Here is a 15,284-nt window from a genome sequence, read left to right on the forward strand (position 1 = left end):
TAGTCCCAAACAATGAAAGTAAAGTGATGAATCAGAGAAAGAGTTAACAGATTGAGATGTTGTGAGATGCCCAATTCTCACAACAGAAAGAGACAACGTAAGAGGGAACAGCGCTGAGGGAGCAAGGGAGGAAGGCAGTTTTCCCAGCAGAGCTTTACAGACAGGCTGGAGAGAGAGCAAGCTAGACACCGGTGAAGACAGATGAGCCGGAGAACGAGAAGGAGCCAGAAGAGCAGAGCAGAGTCGGAGTAAGTGTGAGGCCAAGCGCAGCAATTCAGTCAGAGTGATAAATCATTCTCTGCTGGTGAAATGACTCAGTTCAAACCAGATCGAGGTATATAAAGGCGTGTTTACTGGGAAGCAGCTCTTGGTCAAGTTCACTGGTCCCAAGGAATCATACCAGGAAAGTCACCGTGGGGAGGGAAACAGAGGGAAGAGGGAAGAGGGAAGAAAGCGCTTTCATGCACTCAGAGAGAAAATGCAGAGGTGGTAGAGAGAGAGAAAAGGGGGACCAAAATGTCTGGGTTGTGGATTATATAGGGGCTTCTCAGAGAGGGGAGGCCCAGCTCCTGGGCTGCAAAGTTCAGGGTAGAGGGTGGTATGTGCCAGCCATAACAGATAGGGACTGAGGGATGCTGGGAGAACCTGGAGGCCAGGTCCACGTTGGTATGTTAAATATGCACCTCAGCTCCTTGTCCTGGGTCTGCAACCCAACAAGACTGAGAGAGGCCAGATTGAGTCAGTCAGCTTGGAGAATTTTGAGCTAGAACAGCTGAGTTGACCAGCCAGCCAGAGCTCAGAAAGAACTAGAAAGGGTGAGCTTATTCAGCAAAAGACTCAGAGGCTGCAAACATTCTAGGCCTAGATTAGATCTTATGGAGGCTAGAAGCTTCCAGGACTAGGCCTAGGTTAGCAGACAGAGGCAGTAAGCCTTGGAGATGACAGTTACATCAGGCGAGTAAGTTACTCTTACAGACTCCCAAACACTGACCACCCCGCCACATATCTTCTTCTCACTCTACCTGTGGCAATTCTGTCTTCAGGACCTTCCTGTCATGGGGACCTCAAGGGATGGCAGAAAGTTGGATAGAACAATGGGACATTAAGACTTCTCTGTCACACTGAGGATCCTTAATCCTCACTCAGTGTGATAGACACTGAGTGGCATTCCAGGATATGCCAAGTTCAGTCAAGATATGAATTGCTCTTTCATTTGTTTGGAATTAGAAGGTTTGGGTCAAGCACCAGAGGCAGTGGTCTCTAAGGAAGTCGTAGACAAGGGTACCTCCTGGGAAGCTCATGGTGGGCTGTAGGAACGTCTCACCTGCTGTGGCAACACCCGGACAGCTGAAGAAAGATTTGTTATTCCAGACGTCCCACTCATCCCACACTCCATTGTAAGGCTGTCTCTACACAATGACTTGGAATTTCCCTGAACTAACTGGTCAAGGTGGTGAGGGAAGCAGAATCATCCTCGGTTGTCTGCTGCTGGCAGGGGAGGGTGGCATTTGTGTTTTGCCAACACCACCAGTACACATAATTCGAGGAGGGAAGAATTAGAGCTGGAAAAGATGTCTGCTCAGGTGGGATGACGATCAGTGGTACACCTGGCAGTTCCTCAAAAACGAAAAAAATTCAAAAAAAGTCTTAAATTTGGCTTATTCCTTTAATCCCAGCAATTGGGAGGCAAAGGCAGAGGCAGAGAGGCAGAGAGGCAGAGGGGCAGAGGGGCAGAGGGGCAGAGGGGCAGAGGGGCAGAGAGGCAGAGATAGAGGGGCAGAGGGGCAGAGGCAGAGGCAGAGGCAGAGAGGGGCAGAGGGGCAGAGGGGCAGAGGGCAGAGGGGCAGGGCAGAGAGGCAGAGAGGCAGAGGAGCAGAGAGATAGAGAGGCAGAGGGGCAGAGGGGCAGAGGGGCAGAGGGGCAGAGAGGCAGAGAGAGGCAGAGAGATATAGAGGTAGAGGGGCAGAGGCAGAGGCAGAGGCAGAGGCAGAGGGAGCTCTGTGTGCGGTCCAGGACAGCCAGGGCTCCACAGAGAAACCCTGCCTCAAAAAAACTAAACCAGGGCTGGGGATTTAGCTCAGTGGTAGAGCGCTTACCTAGGAAGCACAAGGCCCTGGGTTCGTGCCCCAGCTCCGAAAAAAAAAACAAAAAAAAAAAAAAAAAAACTAAACCAACCAACCAACGACCACCCCCAGCCCCGGTTTATTCCAGACACATGCCTTAGTTAAATGAAGGTCACCCTCCAGAGAGGGTCTCATCTTCCTGATCTGGTTTTCCAGATAGATTGTCTCAAAATGAGAGGGAGGCCATGGCGTCATTCATAGAGGAGGCTAAATAGTCACCATCAGACCGAGCTGCCCTCCACATCGGGAGCTTATTCTGTGGCGCACTGTACTGCGCTGTGCTGCACTGCGCCGCGCTGGCTTTCAGTGAGGGCTAGACTTTAGTCACATGCAGTCCCCCCACCTGTGGGAATCACACTAAGAACAGGCCTTGGACCTGAATGCCTCCTACAGTCGCCCTGCTTTAGACTCAATGGTACACTTCTGCTTAGGCCCTGGCGTCTGGCTCTCGACGTGTCCCCAGATCTTCTCCACAGTAATGGGGAGTAATGAAGAGAAAGCCTTCCTAGGGCAGCCTGAGCAGGGTGCTGGCAGTTGGCCTCATTGGAGCTAGCTGCATTGTAGATCTGCTGGTCATAGAGTTGGGGTGGCTGAGAAATTACAGGGGCTGGATGTAGAGCTCAGCTTTTCGTCTGGCTGTAAGAGAACAGTGTCACTTAAGCCTGGCATGTCCTGTTTGCTTGGGTGACCCTGAATCATACCCTGGCAGGCACTTATCTGCCTACTGAGCTCAGCCACACAGCTCAGCCACCTGTGAAAAGAAACACAATCTCTCTACCTTGCACACTTTTCTGAGCAACTAGCATGTGATTTCTGAACTCGTCTGGAGCCCCTTTCTGTGGGCGCTTCACCATCCCCGGCTGTTCACTGCCATGCTCTCACGTCCTGATTCTAAGTTATAGCAGCCCAGCTCCCCCACCCCAACCAGCCTACCTTAGCACCAGCCACAGTATCCAGCACATAGTAGGTATGCAGACTTTGTTAATTTTATTGAGTTGAGTGGTATCTGTTACCATGTGGGGCCTATGGTTTTCTGAGGATTCCTTAATGAGGCAAGGACTAAAGACACAGCAGACTTTGCCATAAGGTGGTTGAACATCAGGGAGAGGCTGGCGGGTCCTTCTGCCTGGGTGCCACATAATTCCACTGTTGGAATTCTTTGATTCTGCTCTGTATCCATTTCTCACCAAGCTCTTATTTCCAGAAATAAATTACACCCTCCACACCCAGTCATCTTTGTGGCCCCACTGCACTGTGTGTGACTTTATGTGCTATTTTGCAGGGCTGAGTAAGACAAGTCATGTGGGAGAAATGACATTTACCAGGAGTTGGACGAAGCCCATCAAGGTCAAGACAAACATAAAAGCCAGATATGCTGGCATGTTTGAATCCTATCTGAGGAGGAAGCTGAAATAAGAGGGTTGTACATGTTCACTGTCTGAGGCCAGCTTGACTACACAGTGAGATCCTCTGTCCAAAAACAAAATCAAGTTAAGATTTACTAGGGAACTCACATTTTAACGCACCCCCTCCCTGCGCGTGCTTCTTTAACGCATCCCCTCTCTGCTCATGCTTCTTTCACGTATCCCCCTCCCTGCGCATGCTTCATTAATGCATCCCCTCTCTGCGCATGCTTCTTTCACGTATCTCCCCCCTCTCTGCGCATGCTTCTTTCACGTATCCCCTCCCTGCGCGTGCTTCATTAATGCATCACCTCTCTGCGCATGCTTCTTTCACGTATCCCCCTCCCTGTGCGTGCTTCTTTTACAGCCTTCGACAGCTTGACACGCACTGGTTTTCAAAAGTGTTTTTGATGATGCTCTTTCATTAGACTTTAAGCTCCACAAGGCCAGGGACCATGTCTGTCTCCTTTGCTGTCTCCCCAGCACTAAGCACAATGCTAAGAACACAGGTGAAGCTCACTGATTATCTGAGGAATTAATGGGCTGTCAAGAGACCAGGGTGCTTGGCTGTTTGTGCTGGGGACCCGTGTGCAGAGTCCACAGCTTACACCAGGCTCCCTCATTCTAAGAACGTGCCTGAACCAGAACAAATCAGAAACAATTCAATTACAGGAGCCCTTTTTTCTCAACCTGGCTCATGAGTAGACAGATTTAACACCGGACATGGAATTAATTTATAAATCAATTTATTTACAGATTTCATCTTAAAGTACGTTTTAGTTAACAAATCTATTTACAGGGTATACATGGGACTTCCCAGTTATTTTACAGAGCGTACTTACAAACCACACCCTCAGTCTTCTGTGCAGGCTTCTAAGAGCTGCACGGGGTGACTATTGGCTGAAAATGGCCTGATGCGCAGGCTCCTCACACACACACAGTAAACGGGTTTATTTTTCATGTCTGCACAGTACAGTACACACAGGAGGCTGAGCCCCTAGAGAATGCTTTGCAATGTGTAACCAAGAAGGCTTGCAAAGTCCAGAAGGAAAAGCTTTGAAACACAGGTTAATTAAAATGACAGTACCTCCTTTACACCAGTTTACACTTCCTTCACATTTTTATAATACAAAGATTTTATTGAATTGTTGCACAACCAGTTTAAGATGATTTGTAAACATGTAAATTCCTACAATTTGCATTAAACGTCATTGTAGTTTCTATCACTTGCTCTTTGAATTAATGTTTTATTCACTAGTATTCTTAAGGTAGTAAAAGGAAGATGTAAGTTTGAATTTCTTGCAGAAAAGTTATGAGTCTCTAATGCTGTGCTACAGAAATTCTTTTGCAAGTACACACTTTATTCAAGTATTGCAAAAAGCTAAGGCCACTTTTTTTCAAGACAAGAAAGTGAACAAAATTGTTTTTATCAATAGGCCACAACACTCTTATGAGAATGCAATCTCTTTTGAAAGATAATTTCTCAGAGACCTGTAGTCACAGAAGGAAGTCACCTTCCTTAACTACTTTTGAGCTCTTCCCACTTTTCCCTAGAGTAAAAATTCCTGTTTAGACCTGAAGAGGGAATCGATACCCTGTACTAGTTTAACCCAGAGTTAACTGCCCTGGATAGCACAAATTGTTGGGACTCAGAAGTGACTCTGAAGCCTACATGGTGGTTTACTACTAGGTTCTGACAGTGCTATTCTAAAAGGTATTACTGCGAATGCAAAGATCATTTAGAGGAATTAATGCGGAAAGACAGGAGGGGACAGGGTGTGGAAGAGGGAGCAAAGATTAGAAAGAGGACGTATTTAGGTTCTTGGTTATGAGGCAGAGCTTCATTAAAAAGACCCCAGTATGGAACGAGTGAGTGGCTGGGCGTCCACATCCACCATTCCTGACCCTAACAATAAACCCATCACAGTTAGAGCCAAGTAGTTAAAATAGGGAGAAACCCGTTATCTCTAGATTCTCTTGTTTTTGCTACCAAACTGCAGGTATGATTGCTAGCAAAGGATGAGACTGGTCTATTCCTGCCTCGTATCTGGAATGCAGGATCTTGGATAGTGAAGACAGCTGGAGGAGGTTAGGATGGTCACTGCCACGGTCCCGGCACTGTCCTGATTGCTGTGTCCTTGGACTTCTATTAGTATGTTTTTCCCTTTCTGGCATGATAATGTAAAGAGTACAAGATACACTTTCTTATTAAAAATTAACCTTGGGTCCAAATAATGAAGACACGGAAAACCTATGTTCCTATTATGATTTGATTTTCATTTATAAAAACTTATAGCAGCTGTAAAGTTCGTATCATAAGGACAATATGATCCTACAAACAGTCAAGGGATGGACACAGATGTCTCCTGTCTTCTAAAGAACACAAACTGAAGAGAACTCTTTGCTTTCATTGGCCACATGAAAACCATTTCCACACTACTGGCTAATAACCTCAGGAAACCTTTGCTTCTCTTGGTCAACATGCTCATTATGGCTAAGGACGACAGCTCAACAGCAAAAGCACAGAAGAGGCGCTGAGGAGCACCCACCTGAGCAGTCAGGAGCCCCAACTGGAACCCTTCAGTGCTTTCTCATTGTCAAGAGCTAGCACACCAGTCACTGTGCAAAATGCAAATATCCAATGATGACTTCAGCAAACGCTGCGTAATGACAGGATGAAACGGAAGAGTGACGTGTGCAGAGTAAGACAGCAGATGCAAAGGCAAGTCGGGAAGGAAGATGCAGAAAAGAACAAACGTGCATACTTAAGGGTTACGCTGTCTTTGGGTTTCCTAATGTGTTTTGAAGCCATAATGTCCAGGGTATTGGTGAGTGTGAACCCAGCGGATGTCTTACCATGCTGCTCTGGTCGGGACTGTTAAGGTTAAGGCATTTACACTCACACCTCAGATCATCCACATTCTCTGGGATTATGAAGGACAGGGCTGATGAAGAGAAACAGTCAAGAAGGCAGGTGCTCAGGGCCCAGGAGAGCACCCTGTGCTCGAATGTAGCAGCTGGAATCTGGAGATGTTCCTCAGATACAGGTAATAGTTGTTAAGATGCAACGCTGCAAGAAAGGCAGGACTAAACTTGAGTCTTTCAAGTCATCTCCCGCTCCTGCTGTCACGGGTGACGCTGTAAATGCCTGTTGTCTTTTCAATGAGCTGAACTCACGTCTTCAGTGTGTGTGTAGATTTATTAAAACTGCAGATTTCCTGTGCGAAGACAAAACTAACTGTAGACGCTTCGAGACGGAGGTTTACAATTGTGAGAGTCTTTCACTTCTCAACAGGGACACACATTTTCAACTTAATAATTTATCTTAAAATAAATTAAAAATATTCCACAGAGCAAAACAAGCACGCAGACTATAGACAGTGTCTTCTTGTCTTTGGTGCACACACTCATTTCCTAAATCATTCAAGTAACAGCATCCGACTTCCTCGGGAGATGGGGATTCAGAGTTTGAAGGCCAAAATGAGTTACTCCCACTTTCGCCATGCCTGGACGCCTGAGATGGTCCTGAGTAGCTACGGTTCTGAGAGCAGCTGGTAGAGGTTAGGACAGATGAGGACTGAGCAGGGGTGGGGCGAGGGCGGAGGAACAGCCCACAGCAGTCCTGGAGCGTCCCTCGTCCTCACTGGGAGGGACATTGTTTTTCCGCAGACAGGAAAATTAAACACAGTGCAATGGGTTACAGTTTTTAGGTGGTGTCCAAAGCAAAGCTCCCACTTATTTCTGACTCCACTTGGTGCTGCTCAACTTCAAGAATGGAAGAAAATGGTCTTCAAGAAGAAATAAAACTCCAGAGTGTGAAGTAGGCAGACAACCGTGAGTTTGCCTATTTTAGAAGTGGTTATGGGTTTAATACTGCAGAGACTAGAATGTCCACTTATGAGTTTCATTGTATAGACCAGGATTATGTTTTGAAAGTTAAAAGATGAATTTATGTACCTCTCTTTCCTGATGAGACTCAGTCTCATGAGGAGACTCAGGCTTTGTCTAAGCTCAGAGGTCGGTCTGGTGTTCTCAGCCCTCATCTGAGACCTAGTAGGTATGGGTGCTAGTGAGGTGATACCAAGTCTCATCACAGAGTGTGACCCTGCCCACGGGAAAGGACCACACAATCCAGTGGACAGTCTGTAAAGGCAAAGGCTGCACTACCAGATACACCACATTGTCCCATGAACTCCAACCAGCCGTCCATAAGAACAGGATCGCGGTCCAGAAGCGCTCTTGCTATGGTGGAGATGGGGTGTGTATCAGGAGGCAGAAAGGCCCAGGACTCATGTTAGCACTCAGTGTTCGATTTATTTGCAAGATGTCACACAAGTAGCATTCTCCCCTGCTTCTCACTGATCTGATTGAGAACGTCAATAGTATCTTTGATCAAGGCCTCAAAGATCCCGTCAGCCAGCTGCATCTTCACACACAACTCATCCTCATCATAGTTAACCCACTGGGCCTCCTCTTCGTGGAGCTCCTGGACCTGGACATTAGAAGGCAATACGTTAGCAAATTTGTCACACAGAGCAAGGAACTTAAACACCTCCCATGTTATACAGAGTCCCGTCCACAATGTCCCAAAGAAATAATGTCAATACACCTTTAAAATTGGCATCTGAACTAAAAATAGCCCCATTCCAACATGACGGTACTCCAGCACATTGTAGCTACAAAAGACAGACTGACCACAAGTCCAGCGCTGTGTTAACATGAGTGGATGCACACAGGAGCTTACGGGAAAGACTAGATGGTGCACTGCAAAGGAAAACTCTACTCATCCGACAAAGGTAACATCATTCTAGAGTATTCAAAATAAATGACGGCCATGGTGGTGCAGACCACCTGTGACTCTGCACTTGGGAGGCTGAAGCAGGAGAATTGCAAGTTCAAGGTCATCAAAGACTACATAGGCTGCTTCTCAAAACAAAATATTTTTACAGATGCAACACTGATCAAGTTTATTTTTAAATTACTGTTACAATCACTTGCTTTCCTTGCATTTTTGAATTTTTGGGATTCCTAGGCAAATGAAAACTAATCAAGTTAGAAACAACACCAGCCCAGGCTTATGGCTTGCTTATTGTCTTAACTCTCTTGGCTATAATTTTAAATAACTGCACTCCAAGAACACACGCATTGGCCTTCTTACGACTGCAGTGTAGCTGGAATGGAGACTGGGTGGAAGGAGCCCTGAGTTCCAAACTCATCAAAACTACTGCAGTTACAGGATCATTAACTCAAGTCTAATGGCAGAAAACCAGGGGAAAGTTCCTGGTTTGTCTTGATTTTGGTGTCATCTGGGGCTAGGCAGAGTAGGGAAGTAGGGAACTAGTTAGTCCTCCACCTCCCTTATGAAGGAAGCAGTGACATGACTTGCAGGGCCCACAGCACCTGGAGGTGGGGAGGAGAGCAACACATGTTCCATGTGCACACATCTAGCTCAGTTGGGCCTGACACATCAAAAGGTGATGATATTACTCCTTCTCTTCGGAGGAAGACTCTCAGCGCTACAAATGTCTGTTTGCCAATCTGTAGCTGTGGAACGGATGGCTCTACTGAAGAGGGGTCTATAGCCCAGTAAACTTACGGTCACTCCTTTTCAGTGAATACAATGAACAACATTACTAAAGAGAGCCCATCCTCAAACTACTTTAACCCAGATTCCTGTGTTTACTAGGCCACAGAATCACATGTAATTTATAAGAAATGGATCTAACCTACCACGGAGCTGGTATGAAGGCCAACCTAATGCTGTGTGTACTGGGGAGCGACCTTGCTTAAGGAAGTCTAACAAGTAGGTCTTCATAAGAGACTTCACCTTCTCAGTTAAGTTTTGTGAAGAAGGTCTCGGTCTTTAAGAAATACTTTTATGCTTGCAGTAGACATAGCTAATGACAGTATTCCTTTCATCATCTCTCTGCTGTGATGTGGATCCTCCCCAAATACCATGCAAGGTTGCGATGACTGGAGAAGCACTGTGGTTCCTTAAGACCAGTTGCCAACAATAACTATTGCTTTTCCCTGGGGGACGGCAGGCTCTGTGGGGCTGAGTGAGCCCACTAGTACAGCACGTGCTGCTTAGCATGCCACGAAGCCCCAGGTGCAACTGCCAGCACCACAGGTCAGGAATCGTTTCTGTCTTAGAACCAATACACTTCCTCTCCGTCTGACTCTCAGATCAAAGCCCACCATGGTACTACAATGACGATTACAGAGCTGCCCATCATTTCCTTCTAGTCTTCAGAGTCTACTACACACACAGCCTCCAGATATGTGTGCTGCTGTGGGAAGTAAACAAATTCACTAATTTAGAAATAATAAGTCAGTCTAACAGTAACCCCCCACATGCACAAACTGGGTAACTGTTGACTAGACGTGCACGTGCGTGTGCACACACACACACACTGTAAGACTTCTGAATGTACAATGATCAAAAATCAAACATAATGGTTCAGAGGGGTTTCTGGTATTACATGTGTTATATCACTATGGTCTTGGTTCAGAATAAACAACCTGCACTTTGCACTGTGTGACATTATGCCTGCTATATTATCAAAAGGTGACCCAAACACCTCAATTTAGATTGAGGTTTTATTGTATGTTACGACTTAGTGTTTTCTGATTTTTAGAAAACAGGATGATGGGAAACAGAACTTTGGTGTTTTCGACTGTAAACGCCTCAGATGTAAGCATCAAACTAGTCAGTAAGTCTTCGGACTACATTGTGTTTGATTTAAAAAGTGCTGTTTGAGTTGTTGACTTGAGTCTCATTAAAAAAAAAAATCACTGAATGAATTTTGGCTTGAAATTAGAACAGAATTTCCAACAACTTCTGAGATGGTTCAAATATACTCTGCCATTTTGCACTATGGGTTTACGCAAAGTGGCGCTCAGCCCCTATGAAATCAAAGCATCAATCAGCTCTGCAAATGCTGAGGGCGCTCTACGTCCTGCGTACAAAATAGCAGCCAAGATTTGATTCTTTATGTGAAATAAACAAGCACATCTACTTCACTGGCACTCAAATGTGTTTTAATCAATCTTAAATTTATAGCTATACAGCCAGGAAATGCTTTAAAATCCTTGATTTATTATCAGTGCTCGGTTCGTAGACCTATATACCTGAGACTGCGTGAAGATTTCCCAGACAAAGCAGGGAGAGTGCGAAGGGGGAAAAGGCTTAAGCCATGGCAGGGAACTGTGAAGAGAATGTGGCCCAGGTCGTCACAACGTCCTTGTGGACAAGCTGGGAAACAGGTCACATGCTGTCTGACTAAAGCACAGCTCTCCTGGAAGGACTTTCTACCTCTGACCTGTGTGGGCCTTTTGTGCATTCATTCTGCTCTCGTCCCTCCACTATAAACCGTAGTCTGGACATCTGTCTGTCTGCGAGGCTGTGAGGTCTGAGAACTTTCCATTTGTAGTTTCCCAGTGCTTAACACAGTGTAAAGAGAAGGTGCTTGGTCAATGTCTGGAACATAGGTCCTTTTAGTGATTGCAGAAATGTTCATTTTACAAATTCATGGCTGTGGGTTTTTTGAGTGGGTCTCACTTTGTAGTCCTGGTAGGATTCAAACTCATGGCAATCCTCTTGCCTCCTCAGCTTTCTGAATGCTGGGATTACAGGCAAGCTCAGTTCTTGTTTTTCAAACAATGACTTAGATGGAGGTAGGCATATCAACTGCAGATAACACGACCTAGTAAATATAGTAGTTAACTGCAGAGAAAGAACCAACAAATGCGGTAAGCTGGGATGATGCCAGACTTCACAAGATCAAGGGCTTGTAATGTAGGACTGGGGGTGGGATGACCCAGCAGGGTCTTCAGACTGTGATTCTAGTCACTCCAACAACTACCAAAGTTCCTGAAAGCAAATCCTGGGCTTCTCTCTGAGGCCAGCCTTAGAGGCCCCAGGGGAAGGGAGGATGGGGAGGGAGTCCATCAGGAAGTTCTCTAATGGCTTTTAATTGAACATCTAAAGTGCAGTCCCTGCTTGGCCTCTCCGGTCTCCTGCTTAGGGCTTTGCATTGCGGCTAACTCTTGCCTTTAGTTCTCCTGCACACTTCTACCTATGCTGGCTGTAATGCTACAGAGCCACTGATGGGCTTGTGGGCGCCCCTAGATAGGCCTACTGGATGGGTACCTCAGCTACCATATTTGATGACTCTCACCCGGCAGAAGCCAGATTTATTTATCATTCCAACTTCTGAAATGGCAGATATGGTTACATTGGAGGGGACAGCAACCTTGGACAGGCAACTCAGGCCAGGGACTCTGAAAGTAGCAGTTCTAGAAATGGCTTTGGAAGGGGTGCTGGTTTCTCTTCTCCTCCTGACTGTGGGCTACACATGAGTTGGGAACTAAAGCTCTAGTCCAGGCCTTTATCCCTTGTGGTCAACAGCTTTGGGGTTGGGTCTCTAGGTTTTCATGACAGCAATGGGCTTCACCTATCTATCCCCTAGTGTCAGCTCACTCCTATATGATTTTAGGGTTGTCTCTTTAGAGTTGGGGAATGTTACTGCAAAATGAAATCTACCTATAGGTGGAGACATACCTCTGCCCTCCTCCCTCAAGTTCACTCAGCTGGACAGGTCAAGGATCTAGCTAAGGAAGTGTCTCAAGGAAGGTAGATTGTGTTCTTTTCCTTCCTACAGTCCCTCTCAGCTGCCATGAGGTTTGGCTGCTTCTGCCTGCCTCTCTAGTCCTGGAGCTGACCTCCATTCAGGCTTCTCTCAAACAGCATGGTTTCCCTCTTCTCTTCTCCATACTCATACCCTGGGCAACTGTGAGAATTATAGATTGCCTACCCTGGGGCTGGGGCTGGGGCTGGGAAGGGGGGCGGAGTTCAAATTCTAATAAACTGTCATCAAGCTTTTTAAAGAGGAAGGGGGTGGTGGTGGGGAGATGGCTCAATGTACAAACTGAGGCTCTGAATTTGGATCACGGTGGAAGCAGGGCACAGCTGCACACCTGTAAGTCAGGCGACAGCCAGTGCCATCAATCAGTGAGCGCGCTCTAGGTTCAATCCAACCAGACAGTTTCAAAACGTGAGGGTAGTAGCAATAATGGAAGACAAACTGACATTTGCATACATGAGCATACACCATATGTTTAAAAGGAAATCTTAGTATTTGTAATGAAAAATGAATCTAGAGAAATTAGACTAGTAAATACTAACAGACAAAAATGTGGTCTTATTTATATGTGATCTTATTTCTGCATCATAGATATACAAAGAATGAAAGATGTCGGTCAAAGGGTCCCTGTCCAACCAGAGAAGTAAGCAAGCTCTGGGATGAACTGTACAGAAGGATGACTACAGTAAAAAAATAATGTACTTTATGGTTTGGGCCTGAAGATGGCTCCCAATCACTGCCCTCCCCTTCCACTATTAAGACGTTATCTTCATAAACTTTGATGCCAAAGCCTTACTAACAAAACACAGTAAATGTTTACGTGCTGAACCAGTATAGAAACTACCTGTGCCTGTTTCTTTCACGCATACTTAAAATACTTATCTAAGACATCTTGCTTAACAATTTTGGGTAGCTGTCTCCTACTTTTAAACCATTAGCTGTCTCTTCCTCCATTTTCACTTCAAGCATTCCTCCATGATTTCTTAAAGTTATAAATTTAAATGTAACCATGAAGTTTTCCCCCCTTAAAGTCCTTGTTTCAAAAATAAAGTCATTTAGGATAGACAACACATGGGGCAGGGAGGGACGTTGTACAGTAGTAATACAGGCCATTCCTCTAATTCCAGCTCTTAGAAGGCCGGGTCAGGATGACTGAGTTAAGAGGCCAACCTGGGCTACTCAGTGAGACCCTGTCCCTAAAACAAAACAAAACAAAACAAAACAAAAGCATAGCACCTTCAATTATGCACTGTACTTAATAATGATAATAAGTAACTATTACTGGTTTGTTTATGTCTTGGCGTATACTTTTTATTATTAGAGTGTACTCCTACTTATAAATAAAAGTTTACTGAAAAATAGTATGCCGTATTAGCCCAGCAGCAGCTTCATCCGTCTGATATTTACCTCGTTTCCTAAAAGCATCAAGCGGGCACGTCAAGTGGATGACCTTGACGTTCTAGGTTTGTGTGAATACTGTCCTAAGGATACATTTTGAGAGTGTATCCCTGCTAAGCAACACACATGCCTAAAAATAAATACATACTTAATTCTCTCAATTAACTCGATCAGGGAGGTAGTTAACACCTTCACTTCAGGTCTGACACTTGGCAGGGTCAGTGCACAGCTGGGCTCCAGGACCCACACTACTCACTCCACTGCCTTCATCTCAAGTTCACTCAGGGGCTGGCTTGTCAACGCGTCTACAGATTTCTGTTGGCTAAGTTAAAGTACTTGTTCAACAGAACGGAAGAAAGCCATTCCTCACACGAGGAGAGGAAACGCAGCGGATGAAGGTGTGGGTTCCAGTCTCATGCACTCAGGGTTAATTACATGCACTCCTCCTGTTGGAATCTCTCTGCACTGAGTTAGGGGAATGGGAGCACTGACCAGGATGTGATCTACTCGGTCTCTCTTCTTTCGTCCAAACTTCATCATTTTCTGCCAATCTGTCTTGTGGTTTGGCTCCTTCTTAAGACTGAACAGTTTGAGTACCTCAGTTGTTATGAAGTGCTGTTGAAATGAGAGGGATCAGTAAACCACAAGCATATCCACCCAGAGACACACGTTTACAACTCCAGAGAAGACCTGTGCTCACAGAGTACTTCTGGTTGAAGAACATAGTCTTCTTCCACTTAATCCCTCTTACAATAAATATAGAGGGAAGCATCTCAGATTCTATGTTCTTAACAATTTTGTTTTTATAGAACATATAAAAGTAAAACCAATGGTATATCTTTAAAGAAAAATCACTTCAGAGTTGAGTTTTTAAAAGAACCATTGTTCTTTTAATAACAAACCTTTTACTTAGGTGCTTATGTGTGCAGGTGTAAACATGTTCTCATAGGAGGCCAGAGGAGGGTGCTGGACTCCTTGGGGCTGGAGTTAGTCTGTTGTAAGCCCCCCAGCATGGGTGGGTGCTGGGAACTGAACTTGGGTTCTTTGTAAGAGTAGAACACATGCTTACCTGCTGGGCTGTCTCTCCCGCACGTCATTGCTAACTTTAAAGCAGGAAAACTGTTAAAGAAAATGTACCCTGTATCTCTGACCTGAAATGCCCCATAAGCAGTTAGGAGCACTACTGCACCAGAAGAGCACAGGCCTCCATCTCAAACATTATATAAAATACTGACAAGGCTTGGCACAGTTCTGCTGCTCTGTTTGGGTTTTTGAGGCAGAGTATTATTACTTTGTGGCCCAGGCTGGCTTCAAACTCATTGTAATCTTCCTGCCTCATCTGGAGATGCTGAGATTATAGGCATGTGCCACTACGTGCATCTATAACATAGGAATTTAGCTATTAACAATCATCCTTAAAAACCTATTTAAAGTTAAAAATATTAAAAACTTAAATATGCAGTATGTACTCTATAGTTCATGTACACACATGTGATATGTAGTATATGCTCTATGTTTCATGTACACACATGATATGCAGCATCTAGCCTATGCTTCATGTACACACATGATATGCAGCATCTAGTCTATGCTTCATGTATACACATGTGATATGCAGCATTTAGTCTATACTCTATGTATACACATGTGATATGAGCATCTAGTCATGCTTCATGTACACACATGTGATATGCAGCATCTAGTCTATGCTTCAT

The 15,284-nt window shown here is 45.2% G+C and overlaps 1 protein-coding gene across 1 annotated transcript in view; it reads right to left on the reverse strand.

Annotated features, from left to right (window-relative positions):
- Window positions 1-4,255: 4,255 nt before the first annotated feature.
- Cep350 (centrosomal protein 350) overlaps window positions 4,256-15,284 on the reverse strand; it is a 132,918-nt gene continuing 121,889 nt past the window's right edge. Inside the window, exons 36-37 of the mRNA XM_032915377.1 lie at window positions 14,062-14,184; window positions 4,256-8,018 (exon numbers count right to left, since the gene is read on the reverse strand). Coding sequence (XP_032771268.1) covers window positions 7,854-8,018; window positions 14,062-14,184 — 288 coding nt within the window. The 3' untranslated portion in view covers window positions 4,256-7,853. The remainder of the gene's footprint in view (window positions 8,019-14,061; window positions 14,185-15,284) is intronic.

This window comes from Rattus rattus, chromosome 10, assembly GCF_011064425.1.
Source record: "Rattus rattus isolate New Zealand chromosome 10, Rrattus_CSIRO_v1, whole genome shotgun sequence".
Lineage (NCBI taxonomy): Eukaryota > Metazoa > Chordata > Mammalia > Rodentia > Muridae > Rattus > Rattus rattus.